Source organism: Anolis sagrei, chromosome 4 (genome assembly GCF_037176765.1).
Source record: "Anolis sagrei isolate rAnoSag1 chromosome 4, rAnoSag1.mat, whole genome shotgun sequence".
NCBI lineage: Eukaryota > Metazoa > Chordata > Lepidosauria > Squamata > Dactyloidae > Anolis > Anolis sagrei.
Window position 1 is genome coordinate 237,846,154 of NC_090024.1, and position 13,647 is coordinate 237,859,800.

Below are 13,647 nucleotides of genomic sequence, written 5' to 3' on the forward strand. Positions count from 1 at the left end.
AGATTAAGTCATTAATCAGTAAAAACCTGACTCATTGACAACTTTAAAACAAGAGGAAACCATCTGAAATAACAGCAACCAATAGAATATGCGCAAAATGATTAAAATCAATTAGATCTCAAAAGATATACTGAAAAGCCATGTTTTGACTTGGTGCCAATTGGGACTTTAAGGGAAAGGACTCCTTGGTGGCACAGCAGGTTTACCACTGAGCTGCTAAACTTGCTGACCAAAAGGTTGGCAGTGTGGGTTCAGGGAGTGGGATGAGCTCTGGCTGTTAGCCCCAGCATCTGCTAACCTAGCAGTTCAAAAGCATGCAAATGTGAGTAGATCAATAGGTTCTATGTCTAATTCTGGGCACCACACTTGAAGAGAGATATTGACAAGCTGGAATGTGTCCAGAGGAGAGCGACTAAAATGGTAAAAGGTCTGGAGAACAAGCCCTATGAGGAGTGGCTAAAGGAGCTGGGCATGTTTAGCCTGAAGAAGAGAAGGCTGAGAGGGGATATGATAGCCATGTATAAATATGTGAGAGGAAGCCACAGGGAGGAGGGAGTAAGCTTGTTTTCTGCTTCCCTGGAGACTAGGACGCGGAACAATGGCTTCAAACTACAAGAGAGGAGATTCCATCTGAACATGAGGAAGAACTTCCTGACTGTGAGAGCCGTTCAGCAGTGGAACTCTCTGCCCCGGAGTGTGGTGGAGGCTCCTTCTTTGGAAGCTTTTAAACAGAGGCTGGATGGCCATCTGTAAGGGGTGATTTCAATGCAATATTCCTGCTTCTTGGCAGGGGGTTGGACTGGATGGCCCATGAGGTTCTATGATTCTACTGCTTCTGTGGGAAGGTAATGGTGCTCCATGCAGTCATGCTGGCCACATGACCTTGGAGGTGTCTATGGACAACGCCGACACTTTGACTTAGAAATGGAGATGAGCACCAACCCCCAGAGCTGGACAGGTCTGGACTTAATGTCAGGGGAAACCTTTACCTTTTTTTAATTCCATAAAGGTGCCAGAGTAAAGAAAGTTTTCTTCCATGATCTCACACAGTATGCTGATTCCCAAATATTTTAATTCTTCGGGATGATTTTATAGGAAGAATAACTTCTCAAGGATTGACTGCAGATAGAAAATTGCAAGACATGCAAGAAATGGGCTCCTCCACCCATTTTCTCCAGCCAATCCAATTTCTCAGGGAAAGTTCTAATTAATTCCATCGTCACACTTCTTCAATTGCTTTTAAAATGTCCCGGTTTATATTTTCCTCCTGTCACGTCCCCTTTTTTCCTCAGTTTACTTCAGTTGCTGCTAACTGCATTCAAAGTGGAAATGTGGAAACAGCAGAAGGAGGAATGAAGTTTTGTCCTTCCCAGGAGGCTCAGGTAAAAGCAAATTGCTGCAACCTCTCCTTGCTTCTATGTTCTTCTCCATAACTTATATGTTGCTGTTTTGACCACACTCTGAAGTTGTTTGGCCACTTCTACATTGGAAGGTATAGACTGGACTTTTTTCATGTCAGGAGCGACCTGAGAAACTGCAAGTTGCTTCTGGTGTTGGAGAATTGGCTGTCTGCAAGGACATTGCCCAGGGGACATCCATCTTGTGGAAGGCTTCTCTCATGTCCTCGGATGAGAAACTGGAGCTGACAGATGGGAGCTCACCCTACTCCCCAGATTCAAACCGCCCACCTTTCAGTCAGCAGTCCTGCTGGCACAGGGGTTTAATCCATTGCACCACCTTATAAACTGGACTCAAACAGTCCTTTCTGTATTCATTGGAAGAAAGGCATTCCAAAAATGGTTTGTAAACACTCTTGCACAAAGTCCTGGCATGGAGATTCGACAACGGAGAATAATATTTTTAGTTGACTGGCTTTGCTAAACCTTGCAATGTGTTTAAAGGCACCTGATGGGATGGGAAAGTGACAGCTCCAACCAGCTCATTGGAGAAAAATGAAAGGTAGGGTCTCTCATCATTGTTACTTCAACAAAACCAAACCAGAACATGTCTAAGAGCGAGCCAATAGATTTTACCAGAGGAAGTTTTTTCTGGCATGGAGAGACGCTTTGGCCCGTTTCCCCTGCTAATTTTTAAAAGCTGGCTGGAACGCTGCTACATTTTTGTCTGTTCAGCTGCTGTTGAAAAGACAGTTGGCAAAGAAAAATCAATATACTTGGGAGAACTAGCAGGAGGTGGAGATTACTATTGTGAACTAGAACTCCTGGAATGGATATGTTGCAGAGGATACGGGAACATGTAGTGCAAAAGGTACGGTAGTCCATGCTCTGGTTACATCCCGTATAGACAACCTCTCTACGTGGGGTTGCCTTTGAAGACTGTTCGGAAGCTTCAAATGGTACAACACTCAGCAGCCAAGATACTAACAGGAGCGGTGCTCAGGGAGCATACAACTCCTCTGTTGCGCCAGCTCCACTGGCTACCAATCTGCTACCGGGAACAATTCAAAGTGCTGGCATTAGCCTATAAAGCCCTTAATGGTTCTGGTCCAACTGTCCGAACGCATCTCCTCCTATGAACCAGCTAGGACATTAAGATCATCTGGGGAGGCCCTACTTTCGGTCCCGCCCGCATCACGGGTACGTCTGGCGGTGACAAGAGACAGCGCCTTCTCAGTGGTGGCCCCTCGGCTGTGGAACGCCCTTCCTACAGAAATTAGATTGGCCCCCTCCCTATTGACATTTCGGAGGAAAGTGAAGACCTGGTTGTTCGAGCAGGCATTTGAATAGGCAGTGTAATGAATATAGAAATACGGAACAACGGATGATGAGATTGGATCTTGATTCTATTTATGAGATGCTAATGAGATGTTATATTGATGTTTAATTGTTCATTATGTTATTGTTTTAATCGTTTTTAACTGTTTTCATTATGTTGAGCATTGAATTTTGCTATTGTTAACCGCTTTGAGTTGCCCAAGGGCTGAGAAAAGCGGTATATAAATGAAGTAAATAAATAAATAATAAATAAACCTATACCACACCCTTTGTAAGTCTAAAGAAAGATCTTTAAATGTATACGGAAGAATGTTTCTATCCCCCCCCCCTCCCCATTCATCCTCCAAGGGCCCCTGGTGGTGCACTGGCTTAAATCGCTGAGCTGCTGAACTTGCTGACCAAAAGGTTGACGGTTCGAATCTGGGGAGCGGGGTGAGCTCCCACTGTTAGGCCCAGCTTCTGCCAACCTAGCAGTTTGAAATCATGCAAATGTGAGTTGATCGATAGGTATCGCTTCTGCAGGAAGGTAACGGTGTGCCATGTAGTCATGCTGGCCACTTAATCTTGGAGGTGTCTACAGACAACGCCAGCTCTTCGGCTAAGAAATGGAGATAAGCACCATCCCCCAGAGTCGGACATGACTAGACTGAATGTCAGGGGAAACCTTTACCTTTACTATTCATCCTCAATTTCCTTGACTACATGATGTGAAGCGTCACAGATTTTCAGAAGAAGAAAAGGCAAAAAAAGGAGATTGTTTTGCATCTGGGAGGATTCATGGCAGCTGGTATAGAAGGAAATCCACACTGATATTTTGAATAGAGTGGATCCAATTGATCTGGTTCTAGTGGTGGGCACCTGACAACACCTCCAGTATCCTAAATGCCCCAATTTTCCTCTTCAACCTCGCAAAATGATGACAGTAACTGGCAGGGTGTCACTCCCTGCAGCTGTGTTGAAAAGTGTTGTGGAGACAGTTGATATAGGTTGGTTCTAAGGTACATATGGAGCTGAAATGCTGGAACTGTAGGACCTACTTCTTGATCTTTGCCAGGAATAGCTCTTCAGTTCAGAAGTGAAGGTACTTGGAAAGTGATGAGGTTAATTCTCAACTTTGCCAAGATGGATGGGCCTCCTGTTGAGTTGCAGCTCCTCGCCATGAGTTGGTTGAGGCTGCTGGGGCTTAAAGTCTGGCAACATCTGGAAGGCTGCATAATTCCCATCCTTCCTCCATGACCGTAAGTAATCAGAGCAGTCCAGTCCTGAGGACCAAAGTGCATCATAGGCAGATCAATGAACCTGATGCCTGGTCTCTGTGCAGCTTTATCCCTGGCATGGGCAAACTTTGGCCCTCCAGGTGTTTTGGACTTCAACTCCCACAATTCCTAACAGCCTACCGGCTGTTAGGAATTGTGGGAGTTGAAGTCCAAAACACCTGGAGGGCCAAAGTTTGCCCATGTCTGCTCTATCCAGTGCTCCAGGTGACCGCTTCATGATATCAAGATTGTGGTTACAATGTTGACAAGCTGGAACATGACTAAAGGAGGGTGACCAAGTTCTATGAAGAGTGGCTTAAGAGAACTGGCCATGTTTAACTTGGGAGAAGAGAGGGCTGTGAGCTGTGAAAACCATCTGTGTAGAAATGGCTGAAAATAATAGATCCAGGAAAGTGGAAGAGAAACTAGGACACTTAAAAATTGGGGATCATAACAGCGTCTGCCTAATCGGGGGAGACGAAGGGTGTGCAGGTAACTAGTAAGAAAGGTTTCTGACTTATAAGGTGGATTTAACGTGGAGTCTTCTTGGGGGTGCTTTGCATGTGATTTTCCTGCTTCTTGGCAGAATGGGGTTGGACAGGATGGCCCACGAGGTTTCCTCCAACTCAATGATTCTATGGCAAGATATGTGTAGGCAGAATTTGCCTTTGTTCCTACTCTGTAGCTGACAGTAGGACATGCCCAAGATGACCCAGTGGATTTAATACCTGTGCAGGAATCGATCTCTGGTCCCAAGTCATATCCAACATTCAAACTGTTACGTGTCATGTATCATGTTCTGCAGTTGTTGTTGGTTGTTGGTGGTAGGCCTAGCAGTTGGTGATGGAAGGGTTAATGTAAGTCTTAGTTCTAAAGTGTTGAGTAATCTGTAAGTAAGAGTTCATGGGTGAAAGCAATTAAGGGTGGAGGTATGCAAGAGATAGGTTACAGCTGGGTGTTTTTGGATATAATGAGCTAACCTTGGGACTGATCTTTTGGAGAAAAGTATTCATCTTATTTTGGTGGTAGATGCTGCTGGTTTTCCCCCAGGTTTGTGGATTTTTGGTGTCCTGACCGGTCTCCTGAACCTTTGTAATCCTGGAACATTGAATCTTTGGACTGTATTTTGACTACGGCATGGACTCTTGATCCCTGGACTTTGTTTATTGAACTCTCAGCGTTTGACCACTGGACTGGACCTTTTGACTACGGAGTTATTTTGAACCTGCAACAGTGTTTGCTGTTTTTGTTTTATATTCTGCGGCTGAGTGCAATCTTTATGTTTTATATTTTGGACTATTAAAACAGCCAGAAAGTAAGTGCTGTTTTAATTAAACTGCTTGATACAAACTGGGTATTTGTGGTTCATCTCTACCTAAATAATGGCAGAGCCCTGGCATTGTGACATTATAGCTCTCTATAATTACAGTAATACATATCTGTTTTCTAATGTGACAGATAATTTCCGAATCCGTGGATTCAAAATACAGGAAAAGAATGTCCACCTAAACACGAGGGGAGAAAGACAGACAGACAATTAAAAATGAAATAGACTTGCTTGAGATTGGCAGGCTTTCCTTCTTTGCATGCCTTTAAACAGAAGCTGGGTGGCCATCTCTCAAGAGTGCTTTGATTGCGTGTCCCTGCATGGTGGAGGGATGGGCTTCTAATGATTACACCACTAACTTCCTCCCACACTCATACACTCCCTTTGTAGTAGCTAAGTCACCACATTTAAGATCACCAACAACTTCCAGAGAACAGCTCAGAATTCAATATTATTTGCGTCAATGCACCAAGGCACTGCTTTTGCTCCTGGTTTGATCTGGCGAAAAAGAATTCCAACAGCACTAAAGCAGTGGTCACGAGAAGATGGTGGTCTGTTTTACAATCTGACATGAGGTTTTGTGGGTTTTTCCATAGCACTTTTATATGCAAAATTCAAAATGGAGCACAGAAGTCTGCATGTACAGATCTCTGGGAGAAAGGATGCCTTGGAAAGGCGCTGGACGATGGTTCACTGCTTCCCCCTTGTGTTCAAGACGCAAGAAACAATGCAGGACTTTGTGGAATATGCCGAATTAATAAAACCCGATCCTTGAAAAGTTGCAATGTGTAATACAGAACAGAAGACCCATTAAGTGCTTGATAATGTGCATGAACTGGGACAACCCTTTAAACAAAGCCAGCTGCGAATTTATTGCAAGCGCCTGTCTTTCAGGCCATCAAAATGTGATAGCGCCTCAGCTCTGGGGTTGTTTTGAATTAAAGGTTTATTTATTTCAAAGACGGACTCCATCTCTCAGACAAATTACTCCCAAGGCAGTTTACAAGCAACAGGTAATAACACCACGTCCCTACTCCTCCTCTCCTAAAACAGGTTGTAAATATAGGGACAGAATGGGTTTCTACTAAATTCTGAAATCTGTGGGGAGCAAGCAACCAAAGCCAAGAATTTTCTGATGGGGAGGAAAAAGCAAATTCCCTGCAGCTCTCCTTCTCAGGGAAGAAAATGGATGGGGCTAGAGTAGACTTCCTGTTGCTGTTTTCTTCTTCCTGAGTAACATGGTAAACTCATCATTTATAAGATGCAATAACAATTTGCTTTTCCTGAGAGTACTAGTCCAGTAGATTCCACCTGAACATTAGGAAGAACTTCCTAACTGTGAGAGCTGTTCAGTAGTGGAACTCTCTGCCCCGGAATGTGGTGGAGGCTCCTTCTTTGGAGGCTTTGAAAAAGAGGCTGGATGGCCACCTGTCAGGGGTGCTTTGGGTGTGATTTTCCTGCTTCTTGGCAGAATGGGGTTGGACTGGATGACCCACAAGGTTTTTTCCAATTCTATGATTCTACTAGAGTACCTATTTGCATGAAGACAAGCCCCAGGTGCAAAGCCTGGTTAACTTACTAAGCCACTACAAGCAGGGCAATTGTGCATTGTAGACCTGCTTAGGCTACCTGTCATTATATGGAACTAGACATGCATGTAGTCTAATATGGAAGAAGGAACTGTTGGAATTAGGAAAAGGGGTTTATATATCTGTGGAATGACCAGGGTGAGACAAAGGACTCTTGTCTGCTGGAGCTAGGTGTGAAATTTCACCAAAAGTGAAATGGTTTTGACCTATAAGGAGAAAATTCAAGAGAATCTTCTTGTTATTACTATTACGGTGGTCAAACAAGAAGGGACGGAGTCTGTTCCTGTAGTAAATGCAATGAACCTTGGCAGACAATTCAAAATTCCATGTTTCTGACACTAGAATGCTTCAGATATTATACCCAATGTGCCCAAGAGCTTGAAGGAAAATTATGTGTTGAAGGGCAGGCATTGTCCACGCTGCTGATCACCTTTTCCACTCTACTGCCCACCAGATGTTTTAAATTAGAACTTCCATTATGGAGATGATGGAACTATTACCAGATCAAAAGGCAGCCCAATATCCCTGAATTTCAAGCAGGCATGGACAAACTTCAGCCCTCCAGGTGTTTTGGACTTCCACAAGTTTGTCCATGCCAGATTTAAAGCGTTGTAGTGGCTTAAGTACTGAACTAGGGTTCTAAGAGACCAAGGGCTGGATCCTAGCTAAGTCATGGAAACCCACTGGTCACTTTGAGCAAGTAACACTGTCTTAGCCTCAGAGGAAGGCAATGGCAAACCCTCCCCAAGGAAAACATTACAAGAAAACCCTGTGATAGGTTCACCTGAGAGTTACCATAAATCTAAAATTACTTGAAGATATGAAACACACAGGTAATAATGTCCCAAAGTTCCATTCGTACTCGACACGCTAACCCCCAAACCAGAAATATAAGCAGAAGAGAACTGAGTAAAAAATAAAGTATCACAAAGAACAAAAAAGGTTGTATTTTACAGTTTCATATTATGTACAATGGTCACGGACTACTAAAAAAAACCCAAGTTGCCATGCAGAAACACTGGACATATCCTAATACATCAAGATATTTTGACTGCACTGCCACTGGGATGGGAATAGTTTGCTTTATCCAAAACTAGGAATGCTTTGGGGCATTGGTGGTAGGAGGGTGTGAGCAACAGCCATACTATGAATTGAATCTAACTATTAGAGAATTTACTGTAACTATAGAGAAGACACACAATTGATGGTGTGTGACACCCATTCATTCCAGTACAACTTCAATAGAGCTGTTCCTCTTAGACTGTATTGAAACCGAGAGATTTTGTCTACATTATTCCAACCATAAGACTCTTCTTATAAATGTCTGCCTGGTTGCTAGTGGAGGCTTACACCAAATACAGTGATCTCTCTCCAAGGTGTGTTTTCGATTATATTAAGTGATGTGACATTCCTCTCCTACAAGAATGACACGTTCATTCCCAAAATCAACTGTCACAAAACTATCTTATTTCCAATTCCACGGAAAACCGATGAAGCTATGTCTCATTAAGGCGTTTTGCCCTGTCCTGAGTTTATTGTGGTCAACATTTGCAGCTCCTGATAGTAGACATTGACCTATGAAATGTTGCAATTGTTTGGATGCCATACTGTCAGGCTTATATGGCTAAAACAAAACAGTTCTAATTCTCTACTAAGTCTGAAATATGTTATCTTCTGACAAGACTGACCCCTAGTCACCCCTCTTCCAAAAAACACATACCCTTACAAAAGTTCTCAGGGCTCTCCACTGAGCTCCACTGGAAAATGGGTTTTCATCTCCACTGTACAAAAATAGACTGCTCTGTCTCCTTTACCGGTCACTGGAAATGACTTGTGTTGAGGACATCAACAAGACAAATTGAACTTTAGGAAGCAGAAAGGCCCAGAGGGACAGCTCATCTGCCAGAGACCCTGAGACACAAAGAACACCAGGGCTGCTGCTCAGGAGTCTGAATAAAGCTGCCTTCCCTATCCACACTCTGAAGTTTCTCCTGTTATTTAACAACCCTGAGGCATGGGGTCATACAAAGCACTCTCCCACAAAAGTGCTGGTTTTCTCACAGCTGCTACCTGCTCACTACAAAAAAAGTGCCAGGGTAAAAACTTGGGCTTCCTTTTAAACCAGGAAATCTCATCCCATTTTCTCCTGTTGATTTCTCCTCCAAATGCCTTCCACCCAGAGACAAAAGTCTCCACATGTGTGTGGAAGGAAGAAGCTGGGCCCCTCACCCTGCTTGAGACACAAGTCCATACGGCCTCTGGCCTAAAAGGTATTCTTGATCTTTGCTGCCACCAGCACCAGGATTTCACCAATCTTGCTCTGCCAATTGTTGATGTCCTTGGAGACCTCACACCACAGCTCTCCGTGCCGGGGCTCAGCGTTTTCACAACGCTTCCTCACCTCTTCTTGCTGCTCCTAAAGAGAGAAGAGAATACAGGACAGGACAAGTTACCTTCATCCCCTTTTAGTTAGAAAAATATAATAAAATGGCCAAAATCCTACTATTAATTTCAACTGGAATAGAGCCACTAATGCAGGCATGGGCAAACTTTGGCCATTCAGGTGTTTTGGACTGCAACTGCCACAATTCCTAACAACCTACCTGCTGTTAGGAATTGTGGGAGTTGGAGTCCAATAATAATAATAATAATAAACTTTATTTATACCCTGCCACCATCTCCCCGGTGGGGACCCGGAGCGGCTTACATGGGGCCAAGCCCGGACAACATATTACAGCAATAAAATCAAAACATAAACAACAAACAACTACAACATTGCTCTAAATCATGGGTCCTCAAACTAAGGCCCGGGGGCCGGATACGGCCCTCAAAGGTCATTTACCCGGTCCTCGCTCAAGGTCAACCTAAGTCTGAAATGACTTGAAAGCACACAACAACAACAACAAGAACAATCCTATTTCATCAGCCAAAAGCAGGGCCACACTTCCCATTGAAATACTAATACTTTTGTATTTGTTAAAATTGTTCTTAATTTTAATTATTTTATTGTTTGGCCCAATTCAAGTCACAATCTCTCATCCCCCACGTTACCTCTGTGCCGTGTTGTAGCTCGAACTTGTAGAAGAAAGCCCAAGCATCACCCAGGTCAGAGTCGATCTTCACAGTCCGATGAAACCACTCACGTGCCTTGGTTATTTTACGCTCGCTCCAGAACAATCTGAGTAAAACAAAAGTGACAAAGAGGACAACTTCGAAGGAGACTCCTCAGCAGCTTATTTTGTCCCCTGTATAGGGATTAAGCGTAGAAGCTAAAAGGTGTTCCATCTGTTCAAAGATAAGCTTATCCAGGGAAAGAAGCAAATATTTTCACACAAGACGGGCTCTTCTTGGTGCATTTGCTCAACGCCTCACCTGGCAGAAGCCAATTCAATCTTGGAACAGAAATTTCATGAACACATAACCAAAACTGCTGCCTAAGGCTAACAGGCACAATGATCAGGAACTGGAGAGGGGCTTTGCTCACTTATCTAACCACCCAAGGGCACAGGTCCATAGGAACAGCTCCTGTATGAGCACAAAATGAATGGGAGCAGCACAAGAGGCACACTTGGCACACAAGTAGTGTTGAACTTTGGCAGCCAAATGAGATCCCATCTTCCAGCGGAGCACAGCTGGCAAATACGGGAGTCCATGTGAAAAGCAGCCAACCAAGGCTTCCTGCCCAGTGCCCACAGCTGTGGTGGGAAATCGCAGAGCTCGGTCCAAACCCATACAAGCCCAATTTTGAGCTTTCAAGCTTGTCTTGCTCTCCAGTGTGTAACATACTCATCCCTCAATGGCACAGCTGCATCGCTGCCTTAGATGAGCCAATTTCTGCCTAGCAATAGACCTGCTCAGTCACAACCCAATAATTTTCATTTGCTATTCAATGGGAAGGTTGTCTTGGCAAATGTAGTAGTGCCAGGGTAGGTTTTATGGACTGGTGAACATAATAGCTTTCAAAGCTTTGAACTGTGGCTGTTAAAGAGAAAGATGGAACACTATCTGTACATTTTGCAGGGCGAAACAACTTGATGCCAGTGAACACCATTAAAAAGGTCGGTGGATCATAAAAGTTTATCAAGACCAGTGAGTTGAACAGTCAGGCAGTTTCAATGATCAGTAAAAAGAATGCATGCCAAGACTTTTATACCAGTGCTTTCAAGCAGGCTACTGTATATACTCAAGCATAAGCAAAGCTTTTCAGCCCTTTTTTAGTCTTAAAAAGCCCCCTCGGCTTATACTTGAGCCAGTTATTTATTATTTTATGTTGTTGTTGTTGTTCTTGTTACATTTATTATTTTACTCTATTTACTATTATTATGTATTGTCGAAGGCTTTCATGGCCGGAATCACTCAGTTCTTGTGGGTTTTTTCGGGCTATATGGCCATGTTCTAGAGGCATTTCTCCTGACGTTTCGCCTGCATCTATGGCAAGCATCTTCAGAGGTCTGCTGGAGCTGGGAAAAAGGGGTTTATATATCTGTGGAATGACCAGGGTGAGACAAAAGGCTTTTGTAAGTTGGGCTAGGTGTGAATCTTTTCAACTGACCACCTTGATTAGCATACAATGGGCTGACAGTGCCTGGAGCAAACTCTTCTTGCAAGGTGATTAGATGTCCCTGCCTGTTTTTCTCTCTGCTGTTTTAATTTTAGAGTTTTTTAATACTGGTAGCCAGATTTTGTTCATTTTCATGGTTTCTTCCTTTCTGTTGAAATTGTCCACATGTTTGTGGATTTCAATGGCTTCTCTGTGTAGTCTGACATGGTGGTTGTGAGAGTGGTCCAGCATTTTTGTGTTCTCAAATAAAATGCTGTGTCCAGGTTGGTTCATCAGGTGCTCTGCTATGGCTGATTTCTCTGGTTGGAGTAGTCTGCAGTGCCTTTCATGTTCCTGGATTCTTGTTTGGGCGCTGCGTTTGGTGGTCCCTATGTAGACTTGTCCACAGCTGCATGGTATACGGTAGACTCCTGCAGAGGTGAGAGGATCCCTCTTGTCCTTTGCTGAACGTAGCATTTGTTGGATTTTCCTGGTGGGTTTGTAGATTGTTTGTATGTTGTGTTTCCTCATCAGCTTCCCTATGCGATCAGTGGTTCCCTTGATGTATGGCAGGAACACTTTTCCTCTGGGTGGATCTTCATCTTTACTCTTGTGGCTTGTTCTTGGTCTTGCAGCTCTTCTGATGTCTGAGGTGGAGTATCCATTGGCCTGGAGAGCCCAGTTGAGGTGGTTCAGTTCATCTTGGAGGAGGTGGGGTTCGCAGATTCTTTTTGCACGGTCTGCCAAGGCTTTAATGGTGCTTCTTTTTTGACTTGGGTGATGGTTGGAGTTTTTATGTAGATATCTATCTGTGTGTGTGGGTTTTCTGTAAACGGTGTGACCCAATTGTTGATCAGGTTTGCGGATGACTAGGACATCTAGAAAAGGCAGTCTTCCTTCCTTTTCTTTTTCCATAGTGAAGTGGATGTTAGGGTGGATGCTGTTAAGATGTTCCAGGAACCTGTTGAGTTCTTCATCTCCATGGCTCCAAATGGTGAAAGTGTCATCCACATATCTGAACCATATAGTGGGCTTTTTGGTTGCTGTTTCAAGAGCTTGTTTTTCAAATTGTTCCATGTAGAAGTTAGCTATGACTGGGCTGAGAGGGCTCCCCATAGCTACTCCATCTTTCTGTTCGTAGAATTCATTGTCCCACTGAAAATAGCTGGTGGTGAGGCAATGGTGAAACAGCGCCGTGATGTCTTCTGGGAACCTCTGGTTGATGAGTGCCATGGTGTCTGCAACTGGGACCATGGTAAATAGAGACACCACATCGAAGCTGATCAGTTTGTCATTTGGATTTAGCTTGAGATTGCTGAAAGCCTTTTGTCTCACCCTGGTCATTCCACAGATATATAAACCCCTTTTTCCCAGCTCCAGCAGACCTCTGAAGATGCTTGCCATAGATGCAGGCGAAACGTCAGGAGAAATGCCTCTAGAACATGGCCATACTATTATTATAATTATTATTATGATGTTTATTATTATTATTATTATTATTATTATTATTATTATTACATTTATTAGTTTATTATTATTGGAAGGATAGGTAAGCACATTTACATTGAAGAAAGTTAGAATAACGGTTTAATCAGAGTGGGGCAGTTATTTTAAATTACAGTTTTATGTAAATATTCAAAAACATTTAACCTACTGATGCCTCAATTAATGTAATTTTATATTGGTATCATTATGTTTTCCCAGTTTTTTGTGGTAAAATTACATGCCTTGGCTTATATTCGGGTTGGCTTATACTCGAGTATATGTGGTAATTACTAGGCTTGGGCAATCCATGGTTCTAAATGGTTCTAAAGTACTTACAAAACTAACGTTCTGGTGGTGAAAATTTCAGAACTCTAACAAAACTCTCAAAATTTCATAATAAATGGCGGTTCCTAATTGGTTCTGTCATTAAAATCACCAATAATGAAATAATAATTAAATTTTGAAACTTTTGTTAGAGTTCTGAAATTTTCACCACCGGAACTTTAGTTTTGTAAGTACTTTAGAACCATTTAGAACCATGGATTGCCCAAGCCTAGTAATTACGTCTAAATTAGATTACTGGAATGCACTATATAACAGGCTGCCCTTGAAGACTGTTTAGAAAATGCTGCTAGGGCAGAATACAGTAGACACACTGATTATGAGAATCAAAATGTCTAATTAAATAATTGTGCCCCAGATGCAGTGGCTGTCA

At 43.1% G+C, this 13,647-nt stretch overlaps 1 protein-coding gene across 1 annotated transcript in view; it reads right to left on the bottom strand.

The window, feature by feature from the left end:
• Positions 1–7,824: 7,824 nt before the first annotated feature.
• PRPF6 (pre-mRNA processing factor 6) overlaps positions 7,825–13,647 on the bottom strand; it is a 44,307-nt gene continuing 38,484 nt past the window's right edge. The window contains exons 20-21 of the mRNA XM_060771920.2: positions 9,959–10,085; positions 7,825–9,323 (exon numbers count right to left, since the gene is read on the bottom strand). Of these exons, the coding sequence (XP_060627903.2) occupies positions 9,171–9,323; positions 9,959–10,085 (280 nt within the window). The 3' untranslated portion in view covers positions 7,825–9,170. The remainder of the gene's footprint in view (positions 9,324–9,958; positions 10,086–13,647) is intronic.